Source organism: Styela clava, chromosome 3 (genome assembly GCF_964204865.1).
Source record: "Styela clava chromosome 3, kaStyClav1.hap1.2, whole genome shotgun sequence".
NCBI lineage: Eukaryota > Metazoa > Chordata > Ascidiacea > Stolidobranchia > Styelidae > Styela > Styela clava.
In genome coordinates, this window is record NC_135252.1 from 24,719,798 (window position 1) to 24,732,484 (window position 12,687).

The following is a 12,687-nucleotide window of genomic DNA, read 5'->3' on the forward strand; positions in this document are numbered from 1 at the left end:
AATTAATTTATTTAAATGCTGCTAAAAGAAACACCACATTTGACTACTCAATTTTTGAATCAATTTCTGAAAGGGAAATTACGTCATCAGAAATGACGTCATATAATTTAAAATTTTCTTTTTAAAAGGAATAAACTATATCACAAAGCTTATTAAATTATATTATTTAATTGGTGAATTAATAAAACGTTGCATTTTCTGAATCATTTAGCAAGTTGGGTATAATGTGTACCCTGTCTTCTCTTGCAGCTCAACAGCGACATCTCCACAGAAATTATACCTGAAATGTAGAACAGTTGATTGAAAAGCCCTAGTAGTGTATTTCACGTACTTTGGATTGATTCAAAATTTTAATACTAGTTTCTCTCTTCTATCGAACTCATTATCACCAGTTTCCCTCATTTCAGAAAATGAGCTGCTGGGTGAGCTGCATCAACACAACACGCCTTACGTAAATCTATAACAAAACGTCTGAAACGCTAAATATGACGCAAATCGTCAGCTGCGGTGCATAGTACCTATTTGCATTTGAGCGTTCATCTGACGTCTACTACAATAAACAGGAACGGGTTCGTTAATGTCGCGGAATTTCAAGAACAGGCGAAAAGAATTCCCTGAATCTTACCACTGGACGTGAATCTTAATCGCCTAATTCTGCCGCGAAGGCGATACAAATACATATGACTTACTCTGTCTGAGTATCTCCTTTCCACACGGTAACCTGTTGCACAGTTATGAACTGATTCCCGAGTTCAATTTCTTCTTGTTTCCATTGGACGTTAACGCTGGTGACGTCACCGGGGTCAGTATCGTAGTAAACCACTGCATCGTAGTGACCATTTGGTTCAAGTCCGTACTCTGTGCTAAAGTGAAAATACCGAGTTTTCCGAAAGCAAATTTGTATCTGCATTAGGATGGCAAAAGGGGCAAAATATTTAGTACCAATGAAATATAAAATTATTTTTTTAAGCCATTATGACACATCCATTCTGAACAAGACCCCTGACAAGCAGCGGCTGATAGATATGAAGAGTTAGCATTTCAGGCCTACCCCAGCGGTTCCCAAACTTTCCGTTCGTGTGGCGTCAAAATATCAAGGACAAAACTCGCGGCGCACTCACACTAAAAAAATGGTGCTTTTAAATACTTAATTTTCGAATCGATAATGTGTACTTTATGCCCTTTAAATTTTGTAAACATGTTGCCCTAGTGCGGCGCCGCGCGCCCTTTGGGAACCGCTGCCCTACCCGGTTTATTATAACTTGCACGAGGTGCGAGTACAAAAATCGGTTGCACGAGGTGCGAGTACAAAAATTGGTGTTCCAGAAGTATGCGCACCAAGATGTCGCACAACCTGAACCCTGACCTGGTACACAACCTGCGCTCAGGTTGCATGCCATTTTGGTGCACATACTTCAGGAGGTCACAGAAATCTTCTCGAAACTTGAAATCTTCAAACTCGCGATGCCAGCATAATGAAATCGAAAACCACACCACTTGTGTATTTCCCGACCCTTGATCAGAGGGAACAAGTGGAACATTTCATAAAGTACAAAAAGTAGCTAATACGATCGAAGTGTCCGCTTCAATAGATAGAGCCTTGTTTGTCAATAAAGTGCCAGCAAGTACTTTTTAAAAATTTTTGTGCCAAACGCTATTTATGACACGCCTGTCGCAAGAGTAAACTTTGAAGCAGAGGGCCCACCAAGCGGGGTACAGAGCAGTTGGCGGCGAACCGAAACGCTGGGCGCAAAACTGATTTTAATTTTACAAGAAAACGTCTCGTTCTTCCTAGTTTTATTCTTTAATAAGGTGATTCTACAGGGTTTTTCACTTTGCTTTGGAATTACCAATCCAAATTTACCAATCCAAAATTACCAATCCGGCGCGGCGGTGTGGCTCAACGGGCTAAGCGTTAGGAATACGCTCGCCACCGCACCTCTAATTACTCTGCGTGGGTTCGCAGGTTCGAATCCCATGCAGGGATGGTTATGTGCGAGAGGATTGCTGGACTCCTCGCCGTCGTTGGGTGGTTCACGTAACCGCTGGTCGGTTACGGCTTCCTCCACCACCAAGTCCATGCTTCCGAAAACAAACAATACAGTAAAACTAATCCCATACCCGACTTGGAATGGTAACCGGACGAGAGGCCGTGGTTCGCCATATGGATAAGCCGTCTTATCGGCTTTCCTCTCCCCCGAGATAAATATGTAAATCCTATCCTATTCTATCCAAATAACACACTAAATACCACTGAAATGATAAACAGGGGCGGACATGAGGGCTAAAAGCTCTGAAAGGCGGCCACAAGCCATAAGAGGTTGGGAACCACCGCATTAGAGTCTCAGCGACCACTTGCGACTTCTCTATCTTATCTATGAGCTTTTGGCTGATTGTTGGACATTGCTTTGAGGGAACTTGCATTTTAAATATACAGGGTGTCCATAAAGTCCGTTTACAATTTCAATTTTGTTATGAAGTCATTTAATTCAATATATCTTGACCAGGTTCGTTGTTTTTTAATCACTAATATTTTAGGTAATTTATGGCATCGATACATTACCTTTGCGATTTTCAGACTTTATGGACACCCTATATCTCTGGATATTTCAGCGATTACCCTTAAACTTAAAACTTAGTCTTAATTCGTGCAAACATCCTAAGATATGAATCTTACCCTTTTCCGCCAAGTTGTTGTTCTTGTGTTGTTGCTGTTGTGCCAACCAAAGTAACGTAGAAACTTCCATCAACCTTCTTGCCAGATGAACCAAGAGTAATGCCGATGTGAGTCATGTACTCTGAAAATAAGGCTCAAATGATTTGACACGAATATGAAAACGTCAAACAGTCTAACTAGACAGCGTTACCGCGACAATGACCATAAAACAAGAAAAGAAACTAAACAAACAACTAAAAGAAAAGAGCAGAATCGGATATATATACGCGAAGATCAAAGACGAACCACGGTATGCGTACTGCAGATGAATCTGATCATTCATAAAAATTGCCACTCAATTCTCGCACGGCAGCATTCTAATTTGCTACTTATGAAACTGACATGGGCAAACTATTGCCCGCCGGCCGAATCCGCCCCGTTGAGTAATTCAATCTGGCCGCCTGATGCTGCCACAACCAAAATAAAACCACATTCGATGTTTTAGCTGAAAAATAGCTCAAAGAATTGTAGAGGTTGCGATTGAATTTAGTTTTAGCACGTAGCTTATTGTTGTCCACTTTTGCTTTTGTAACACTGTAAACATTGTTCATAAAATGTAACTTTTTACGCACACTCACATGGCCCGCCAGTCTAGGTGGGCGAAAATTTTGGCCCCGGGTTTAAAAACCTCGCCCCCCTCTGTTATAAAGTCTTATCTGGACACGATTTTAAAATTGGAATTATTGGCCTATTAGATAGAACTCTGTTTAACTCTTAGCATTGACATACATACGTACCACAATAAGGCGGTTCCTCGTTTGTACTTAGATAAGCTTGAGTTTTTGAGACCATCCCTGCGTAGGCGTCGGCATAAAATCCTTGCTGTGGGCAGCCCTGTAAAAAATCATTGAAATGATGAATAAATAGTGAGTTTAGTGCCTAAAGTGTCCAATTTTCCCCGCTTTTCAATTCTTTGTGTTCAATGGGATTTACATATTTATCACGATAGAGAAGAAGGCCGATAAGACAGCTTAATCCCATGGCGAACTACGGCCTCTCGTCCAGTTACCAGTCGATGCCAGGTATGGGATTAGTCAGCCAGTTACTTGTTTTCGAAAGCATCTGTTAGATTGATTAACGTAACAAACGCTATACCCACCGTGTCTTTACAAGTCAAGCAGTTTCCGTTGACAAAATCATTGTAGTTCGTACACGGATACGATTTGAAGGGACAGGATGACAAAATTGACTCTGTGTAGACGTGAACGGCCCTCATATGGTTGCATTCGACGAATTGTCCCGGAATTACGGTCCCAATTATTCCAACCACCAAGTTCTAAAAGTAATGTGAGAGTTTTTGAGATTATACTCGGTTTCGCGGGCGTCCGCCAATTTCGTAATTTCAGACGTAAACGAAATAGGTTTAATACTTTTCAGACGTCAACGAATCAGCACCAGCTCGGAAATAACTTTGAGATTTGATTTGAAATAAATCCTAGATTTCACTAAAGGTTTTTTCAGACTTTATCAAATCAGCATTAGCTTAGATTAAGGAATACACAACGACACCATAAGAAACTCAAAAAGGAATATTGATCAACACAGACACTGGATAATTTTCTACAAATCTGACGTTGAACTGCCCCATTATGCAACACCAAAACCTCATATGGTTTCAGTATCTCTTGAATATCACTCATGAATAAGAAAGCTACGCTCAAATAAATTGACACGGAATCCAAAGCAAAGTACTTTTCATACCGCAACTACCGGTGTCAATTATTTTCCGAGTTTCTTGCAGCGTCGCGAAAAATCGGAAACAGCCGCTACGCTTGGCGAATTAAAAACCTTGTTCCCAATGTAAAAAAATATATAGCGAAATATTGGATGAAATATCAGATCCCCTAGGATTCACAAAAAACTTAGAAATCAATAAAAGTGCTAGCCTTCTAGCGAAAATACAATCTTCAACCACTGAAAATTTGAAAGCAATTGGTCCATTAGTGAATACCAAGAGCAATTTTTTTCATAACAACGAAAAGAAAAACGCCAACAACAACAATACCATAATAACAAAGCAATACATAGTTACACCCTCAACAAGGCTTATCATTATCCTTTCAAATGCATTCCTCTATTTTAATTTAAGATTTGACGCAAAATCGTTCGAAGTTTTTATGAATTAACGATTATAATTTTTACATTTGACATAAATTGGCTCTTCCTCGACTAGTTACGTATTATTAATTTCTACCTGATCGCACCCTGGTTGCTCCACTCCTCCATTCGGCCAAAAATCGACATCACCCGACTGCTGCTCAGTACCGTAGCCTTTATCTGCGCCCGAATCTATAAATATCAAAAGTTAATCATTACGAGTATTGTTACTTAAATCTAGACCAGTGCTCTTGCTATCAGAAGATAAGCGGTTTTATGACTGAATGCAGCTGGGCTTCTTGCTGATTTAATATGCCAGAGGATTGCTGGACTCCTCGCCGCCGTAGGGTGGTTCACGTAATTGCTGGTCGGTTACGGCTTCCTCCACCACCAAGTCCATAAAGTCTTAAGTTTGTTTTAAATTGCAAGAGGGAATTTATCAATATCATATATTGTTTTGGTCCTAACAGATGTAATAAATCAAGTAAAAAAAACTTTAACAATTACTAATTTTTAAAGTAAACCTGGTTAAGATATATTGAGAACTGATTTCATTCCAAAATTGAATTGTAAAAGAACTTTATGGACAATCTGCATTTCCTTATCTCAGCGATATTATTATAAGTAAAAATATACATTATGTACATTGACAGACAAACTTACCAGTGTGGATAACATCCACAAACAACGCGTCAGTTTCATCAAGTCTGACTGCGACATCGGTGCCCTCGAAATATCTTCCAGCTGGGTCGAGTCCTGAAAATGAAGAAGCGCAATCGTGAGTTTATATCCCAAAAACACATATCTCGTCGAAAATTGGTATGGGAAATTAAATATCGTTGCTCATAAGTAGGTCTCTTACGAAAAAACCCACTGTCTGTCAGTAGGCTTGAGAATAAAAAAGCGCGACCGTGAGTTTCTGAATAGAAACGATTAATATTTTGATATTTACAAGAACGGTTGGTTTAGATCAAGTAATGAAATACGAGTGTTTTTTCCGGTGACCGTACATTTGAACCCACGTACATTTGAACCCATGTGTATATCCACGGGTTCAATCTATATGCGGGTGCTAAAACCCATGGGTTAGGGTTAGTATGGGTTCAACTATCCAAAAAACAAAAAAAATTCCATAGGTGCAATAGCATACAGGTGCAATTGTCATGGGTTCAAATGTACGTGGGTTCAAATGTAATGGAACCGTTTTTTCCTCATGATTACAACCTTTAACCCCTTCCCTCGTAAAAGTTAGTAGATTTTTTTGAAAGTGAGTCTGGTATTCAAAAGGACCTTTTATCACACTGGTTCTCAACCAGTGGGTCCCAGACCACAGAAACATTTGCAGGTGAGCCCCAAACTCATTAAAATTGCTAGTACCATACCTGAAATTCTTCCAAGCCCAAATACGTCATCACCAACGTAACCGCAGATATGAGCTCCGATACTGTGTCCTATGCAATGGAACTGAGAAGCAGACAATCCAAATGAAGCCTAGGAAATAAGGCAATATAGTTACCCTCATATTTTCAAATCTTTTCTTATTGTGTTCAAATCGTTCTGGGATAAGATTTTATTTGATCTCAAATATTCAACTTGAAGGAAAGAGACAAATTGAATTTGTTTACATTACATATTGTTGTATAAACAATACACTGGCATATTCAATAATGGAAGGATTCAATGATCAAGCGGGGTTGCATATTCAATTATTACTTATCGATTTTAATCGGTAAGTATGTTGATAGGTATTTGTCTGTATGTCTGTCTGTTAGATGCACGCGATATCTCACGAAAGCGAGATTGAATCAGCTCCAGATTTTGCATGTCCGTTTATCATATCTCGGACCAGAAGCCTATTAATTTTGGGCGAATTATGTCGTATAATTAGCGAGTTATTGATTAATTAGTGACGGGACACAAGGTGTCACTATGGAGTAAGAGCGCTGTTTTGGGGATCCCCTAACTTTCGATCGACAAGTCTTCGGTCTCTGACCGATATTCTCGTTTCATATTTATTATGTTATGAAATATTTTATATCGAGCATTCGCCCGCAACGAGCATAAATTATCACATGCAGACTTCAAAGCCAAGTACCAAAAGTTGATATACGTAATAGCGAGCTTATGCTTAATGCCTTAACCATCAACGAAGCTCGATTAAAGACAGAACGATGAATAGTATTCTCGATCAAGTTCATGCTCCAGAAAACAAATAACTGGCTAACTAATCTCATACCCGACAAGAACTGGTAACCGGGCGAGAGGCCATGGTTCGCCATTCGGTTGAATCGTCTTATCGGCTTTCCTCTCTCTCGGGTTAAATATGTAAATCCTATCCTATCCACCCTCGACGTCATAAATGCTACCAAAAAAATCGTAAAATATCTAGAAACTCACAATCAAATTGTTGACCAATACTGCAGTGCTTGCTCCGGTGATTTCCGCGTTGACAACGCTCTCGTCATAGTTTATTTTCAAAGACGCGCCAATCCAGGTAACCCTGATCACGTTTTGGTTTTCTTTCTGAAAAGGAACGCGCAAATTCAGTGACGTTCAATTTAATTTTCATTTTTGTTTTGCAGAATTCTCGTAGTTGTCCTTGTTGGGATGTTTGAAATTAAATTGTTGTGATAAAGTCGCTTTCTGCGCAACTCATAGACCTTTAGATTTTCTAAATTTTGCTATTTTGGCTCATATAACATAACTATGTGGTATTCCCTCAGACCAGTCCGTTATTTTCGCGGCAAACCCGGTTCATAGCTGCTGGTGTTCAGTTATTCTATGTTGCACGCTATTGAGAGGAACGATTGGCGACATTCCATATAGCAACTTAAAACAGCATAAGTGCGAGGTGGTAGAATACTTCAGTTGCTATTCCAATTTTGACTTCGAGATTTCAATTTTAGAAAACAAAATTTGCAGTAATTTTTGCTTCTGTAGAAAATTTTCCTTGCAATTTTAAAATGCAGAAAAGTCTTTTAAAGTTTTGGTTGAGCGTCCCCGTCACCATGCTCAAATACGTTGTCGCAGCCAACCTACCGATTTCTGCGACAAAGTCCGTGGAGCGCCAAGAATTTTTACTACTTACTCACCGCTAAGAGAGTGTCGGACATATCTTTCATCCAATCCTCGTCACTGCCATCAATGTAGCCATGGATAATCAAACGAGTCGGTTTCGTGAGATCGAAAGTGCTGGACCTGAAAATATGCATTTCATAATAATGATTTGTAATAATGAGCTTTGCTCAATATCCAGCCTAAGACAAAGGAGTGCAAGTTATAGTTATTTTTCGCTTATATTTGATAACGTTTGGCGGGTCCGATGTGATAAAAATTTAATAAAATGTGAACGCAGACGTGGCCGGAACAGTTTGACAAGAGTTTCCGTGAGTTGACCGTTGGTTGATTAATGATTTCTCTACCTCTTATTTAAAATTTAGGAGAATAATCTCCGAGCGAAACTACGGCCACCACAAATTGCCAAGAATAATTGACACTGTAAAGAATTATAGAGTGGAATTGTGCGTTATCAAATATGTATATTTTAGCGAGATTTAAGGAATTTCATGTTAATACAATCAGAAAAACCGCTATAACGTAAGTCGAATAAGCCATCGCGCTTTCTTTACCTTGTAATCCCAAGTTTCCGGTTGTCAATGCGTATTAGGAGTAAGTAGCAAGTTCATGCATTTGAAAAAAACTGGCAACTAATCCCATACCCGACATGAACTGGTAACCGGACGAGAGGCTGTGGTTCGCTATATGATTTAGCCGTCTTATCGGCTTTCCTTTCCCCAAGGATAAATATGTAAATCCTATTCCATCCCAGCGTATTGAGCGTAACTAATAAATTACCAGTTTACTTTCAAATCGTAGTAATTGGGCTTTGATTTTCGATAGTGTAATACTAACTCACTTCACCGCTTCCATATTATTGTAGAATATTTCCAGGTCATATTGTTTTCTCGTGTCAAGGAAGAATCTTGTGTCCACTTTAGCGGGGTCCTGGGGCATGGTGTCTATATCTCTCTCAGGGGTGTTACCCCATGGTGGGGCGTTGGTGAAGCATCCAATGTCCGGATAGCAATCGGTCTCATATCCAGCAACTGTATCATAAGAATGAAATTTTTATGGCGCTCGAAAAGTATATGTACCAATATGGAGGTAACTATTTTTGTTCGCCTACTTTACACCAAGCTGTGTAAAGGGACTGAAACCTATGGGCGAGGTATATTCACTTGGCTAACACAGACAGTCCCCAAACTAGTAATAGAACTAAAATAAGAGAAATCGGAATTAAATTATGGCCTAACCCTATCCTGGTACATACCCTACGGGAGTACCATTATCAGGATATAATTTTATATATTTATTCCAAGGAGAGAGAGGCCGATAAGACGCTGTTATTTTACGACTGTTACCGGTACAAGTCAGCTGTCAGACATTGGAATAGGTTAACATTTATTCGTTTTAGATACGTAAACTTTATAAAAAGCGACAGATCGGCTCAGTCCAGTAATCGGCAAAGTTTTTGAGTGAGGCCCAAATAGTAAAGCGAAGAAGGTTACAAAGCCAACAATTTTGTTTGAAATTTAACCACTCACTAAACTTGTTAAAGGGAATTGAAGTTGAAGAACTTTAGTTGAAATAAACGCAATGTATGATCGTTTGATATACGAAGAAAACCAATGACAGAAAATTTATGTGTAATGTTGGATTTATAGAACTTTTTTGTGTATCACTGCCATGAATTATTGGAAGTCCACTAGAAAATGTTCTGCGGCCACAGTCGGGCCGCGGCCCCCAGTTTGCTGACTACTAGCTTAGTCGTATGGTGATCCATCACTTGGATACCAGTCCAGATCGGGTATTGGAAATAGTCTACCAGATATTTAAACGCACCGACTTGATTAAAATTTCACTTTATTTTTAACAGGATTATTTGGCTTCATTTCAACTCGACAATCAACATTTCGGGTAAAAAATTATTCTGCCTAGTTACGCTTTTTAGATTTTCGGTAGAAAAATTGCGATACTTTGGCATTTTAAAATTCATTATCATTATCTCTCTTTTAATACCCTACACTCAGTGGTGGGATTCAGATGTTTTGTCAGCCGGTTCCATCACACAAATGTCATATTTTTAACCGGTTCTGTCACAAAAAAAATCATGTTTTTTTCCAGTAATGCTAACCGGTTCGCTGATATCATAAAATTCCGTGAGACGAATTTATAGAACCGGTGCGAACCGGCTGAATCCCACTACTGCCTACACTTTTCTTGGATGATTCAAGAGTCTTGCTGCACACTAACACAAATATATTTCTGTAACGTTCCGTCTGACCAAGGTCAGACTTCTTTAGACAAACGTAGTTCAACAAATTATCAACTCCTCTTAGAGACCCATATTTGCCGAATTAAGGTAGAAAGCAATACTCACCAAAATACAAACAGGACACAAGAACAGATATTCGCACCAAATTCATATTGACCTAGTGTCACTAAACTTAAAATAGAACAATCTTGCTTTTAACACAGTTACAGACGTAAACATGCAATGTAAAGTGATGATCTAATTCTAAATCCAGTGGTTCTCAAACTTTTTAAGCAATTCCCCCATTTTAGAATTTGTCAAGTCTCGCGCTCCGGCTCAAAAATAAATAGCTAACAAACAATAAGCTACAAATAACTGATAGTGAGGTTAAGTATGTTTTTTTCCAAAAACACGTTGAAAATACGTGGATGGAACTTAAATATCCAAAATAAGCTGGGCGGCGGTGTGGCTCAACGGGAAAAGCGTTAGGAATACGCTCGCCACCGCACCTCTAACTACTCTGCGTGGGTTCGCAGGTTCGAATCCCATGCAGGGATGGTTATGTGCGAGAGGATTGCTGGACTCCTCGCCGTCGTTGGGTGGTTCACGTAACTGCTGGTCGGTTACGGCTTCCTCCACCACCAAGTCCATGCTTCCGAAAATAAGTAATACAGTAAATCTAATCCCATACCCGACTTGGAATGGTAACCGGACGAGAGGCCGTGGTTCGCCATATGGATAAGCCGTCTTATCGGCTTTCCTCTCCCCCGGGATAAATATGTAAATACTATCCTATCCTACTAAATATTTTTATTTTTAATTAGCTTCGCGCCGTCTCAAACAATTTTCTACGCCCTACTTGGGACTACGTAATAATACAGAGCAGGAAGGCATTGTTTGATAATAAACCGCAAGTTAGGTTATAATTAGTCGTCAGCAACAGGTGTTCTGTTCCCATCACTGCGCAAATTTACATTCATGGTTTACCATATATGTGCCGACGTAAAAACGTGCATAATCGTGCGTTTGTTTTTCAATGTTATATAATTGTGCAACTGGGGCATGTGCAACCTCGCTATATTGTTGTTGTTGCCATTGCTGTTAAAAATCGATTCTCCGTGCCACTACAGGACCAATCTATTTCATATTTTCATTACTCATGTGTGATTAGGAGAAGACGCTGAGGGCTATTATTTTTGTTTATTCTTTCCATATATCACCTGAATACGATGCGCCCAATATTACCTGCCAAATATTGCTATTTCCTCCCATTAATTAACCGACAAACTTTCGTTTGATATTTCATTAAATTTTTTTTTACTTTCACTGACATTATCATGACCATATTTTCCATTTAACCTTGATGTTCGAGCACTGCTTTCTTGCTTTTAGACATTTTTAGGAAAGCAGACAAAAGTCATACGATCCTCAATCTTAGGCTTCCAGTGACTTTGCGGGAGCCTGTACGGCTGTGTTAGCTAATTTAGCTTGTTAACATTCGTCGATTGAAAAACAGACTCTGTGGTGACTTGTGTTGTAAATCGTGGACGACCCAAAAACAGGGATGACAGACAATATTAAGGACATAGCGGACCTGAGCATGTCTCAGTTGTTCAAAATGCCACAGAACCGATGGCGTTGATTTGTGAAGAGTGCAACGACTGGTCAGCAATGACCATCCTGTTTGAGAGAGAGAGAGAGAGAGTGGTGCCTGCAGTATCTATACGTTTATTACCCGCAATCGTTTTCTAATATACGTGGTCGGCTACCCGTGTGGGAGCTGAGAACATAAAACGGACTCGGAATGAAGCTTGCCGAGAGCAAAGTAATTGTTAAGTTTTATTGGGTGATTTTTTATCTGAAACTAATTGAACTCAACTTTATAAGAATATATAAAAGACAGCGCGTCTGACCAATGACATTAAACAACATGATAGGCAACTCTGACGTCACTCCATAAGACTACAGGCGAAACATTATATTTCATGATACGCTCCAATGCACATATTTCTCGTCGCCTTTCGCGTCCGTTTTCCGCTCGCTTTTGCTACTCGGCGTCTTTTTTACGTGTAGTACCTGCCTTTTTGCGCCTGTAACGAAACAAAATAATCTCTATATCTAAGAAGTTTTGCTTACTTGGAAAGCTGGAATAACAGGCAAGCTGTAAAGAGCAATTCTGGACATCATAGACGTTTTTTTTTATCAGAGAAAATTACAAACGCGATAGCGGAAAGATTTGTGTGGAACATTTTGCAGATAATGACAAAGTTCAAAGTTAGTAATTTTAATGTTTGCGCTTAATCATTGAAATTTCATTTAAAGAGGGTGTCATACAAAACTGTGCTGCGATACAATTCCATAACACAAAGTTTGCACCTATCGAACTTGCTTTTGTAGGTGAATTTATTAGACATATTACATATTCAGTTAATCGTAGGTAACATTGCTGGTACATAATGCATCGTAGATAGGTTTGTTTAAATTTAGGAATTTAGCTCATAGCCCACTAATTAATATTATCTTCTATGCAGGAGGTTGCAGGGCTGAATTCAACTTGCAG

General features: G+C 39.3%; 1 protein-coding gene across 1 annotated transcript; it reads right to left on the bottom strand.

Moving 5' to 3' along the window:
• LOC120343131 (pancreatic lipase-related protein 2-like) lies at positions 1-10,324 on the bottom strand. Its single transcript, XM_039412248.2, has 12 exons — positions 10,254-10,324; positions 8,730-8,919; positions 7,906-8,011; positions 7,211-7,336; positions 6,196-6,304; positions 5,477-5,569; positions 4,911-5,005; positions 3,816-3,992; positions 3,454-3,550; positions 2,678-2,798; positions 690-863; positions 1-280 (listed from the first exon to the last, which is right to left on the bottom strand). The coding sequence occupies exons 1-12, from the start codon at positions 10,297-10,299 to the stop codon at positions 208-210; spliced, it is 1,407 nt and encodes a 468-aa protein (XP_039268182.2). The 5' UTR covers positions 10,300-10,324; the 3' UTR covers positions 1-207.
• Positions 10,325-12,687: the final 2,363 nt, after the last annotated feature.

Excerpts from the sequence above, each read along its gene's own strand:
- LOC120343131 (XM_039412248.2), bottom strand. The coding sequence starts at position 10,299 with ATGAATTTGGTGCGAATATCTGTTCTTGTGTCCTGTTTGTATTTTG. Across the intron at positions 8,012-8,729 it reads AATAATATGGAAGCGGTGAA|GTCCAGCACTTTCGATCTCA; the intron begins GTGAGTTAGTAT and ends GCATATTTTCAG. Across the intron at positions 281-689 it reads AAAGGAGATACTCAGACAGA|GTATAATTTCTGTGGAGATG; the intron begins GTAAGTCATATG and ends TCTACATTTCAG.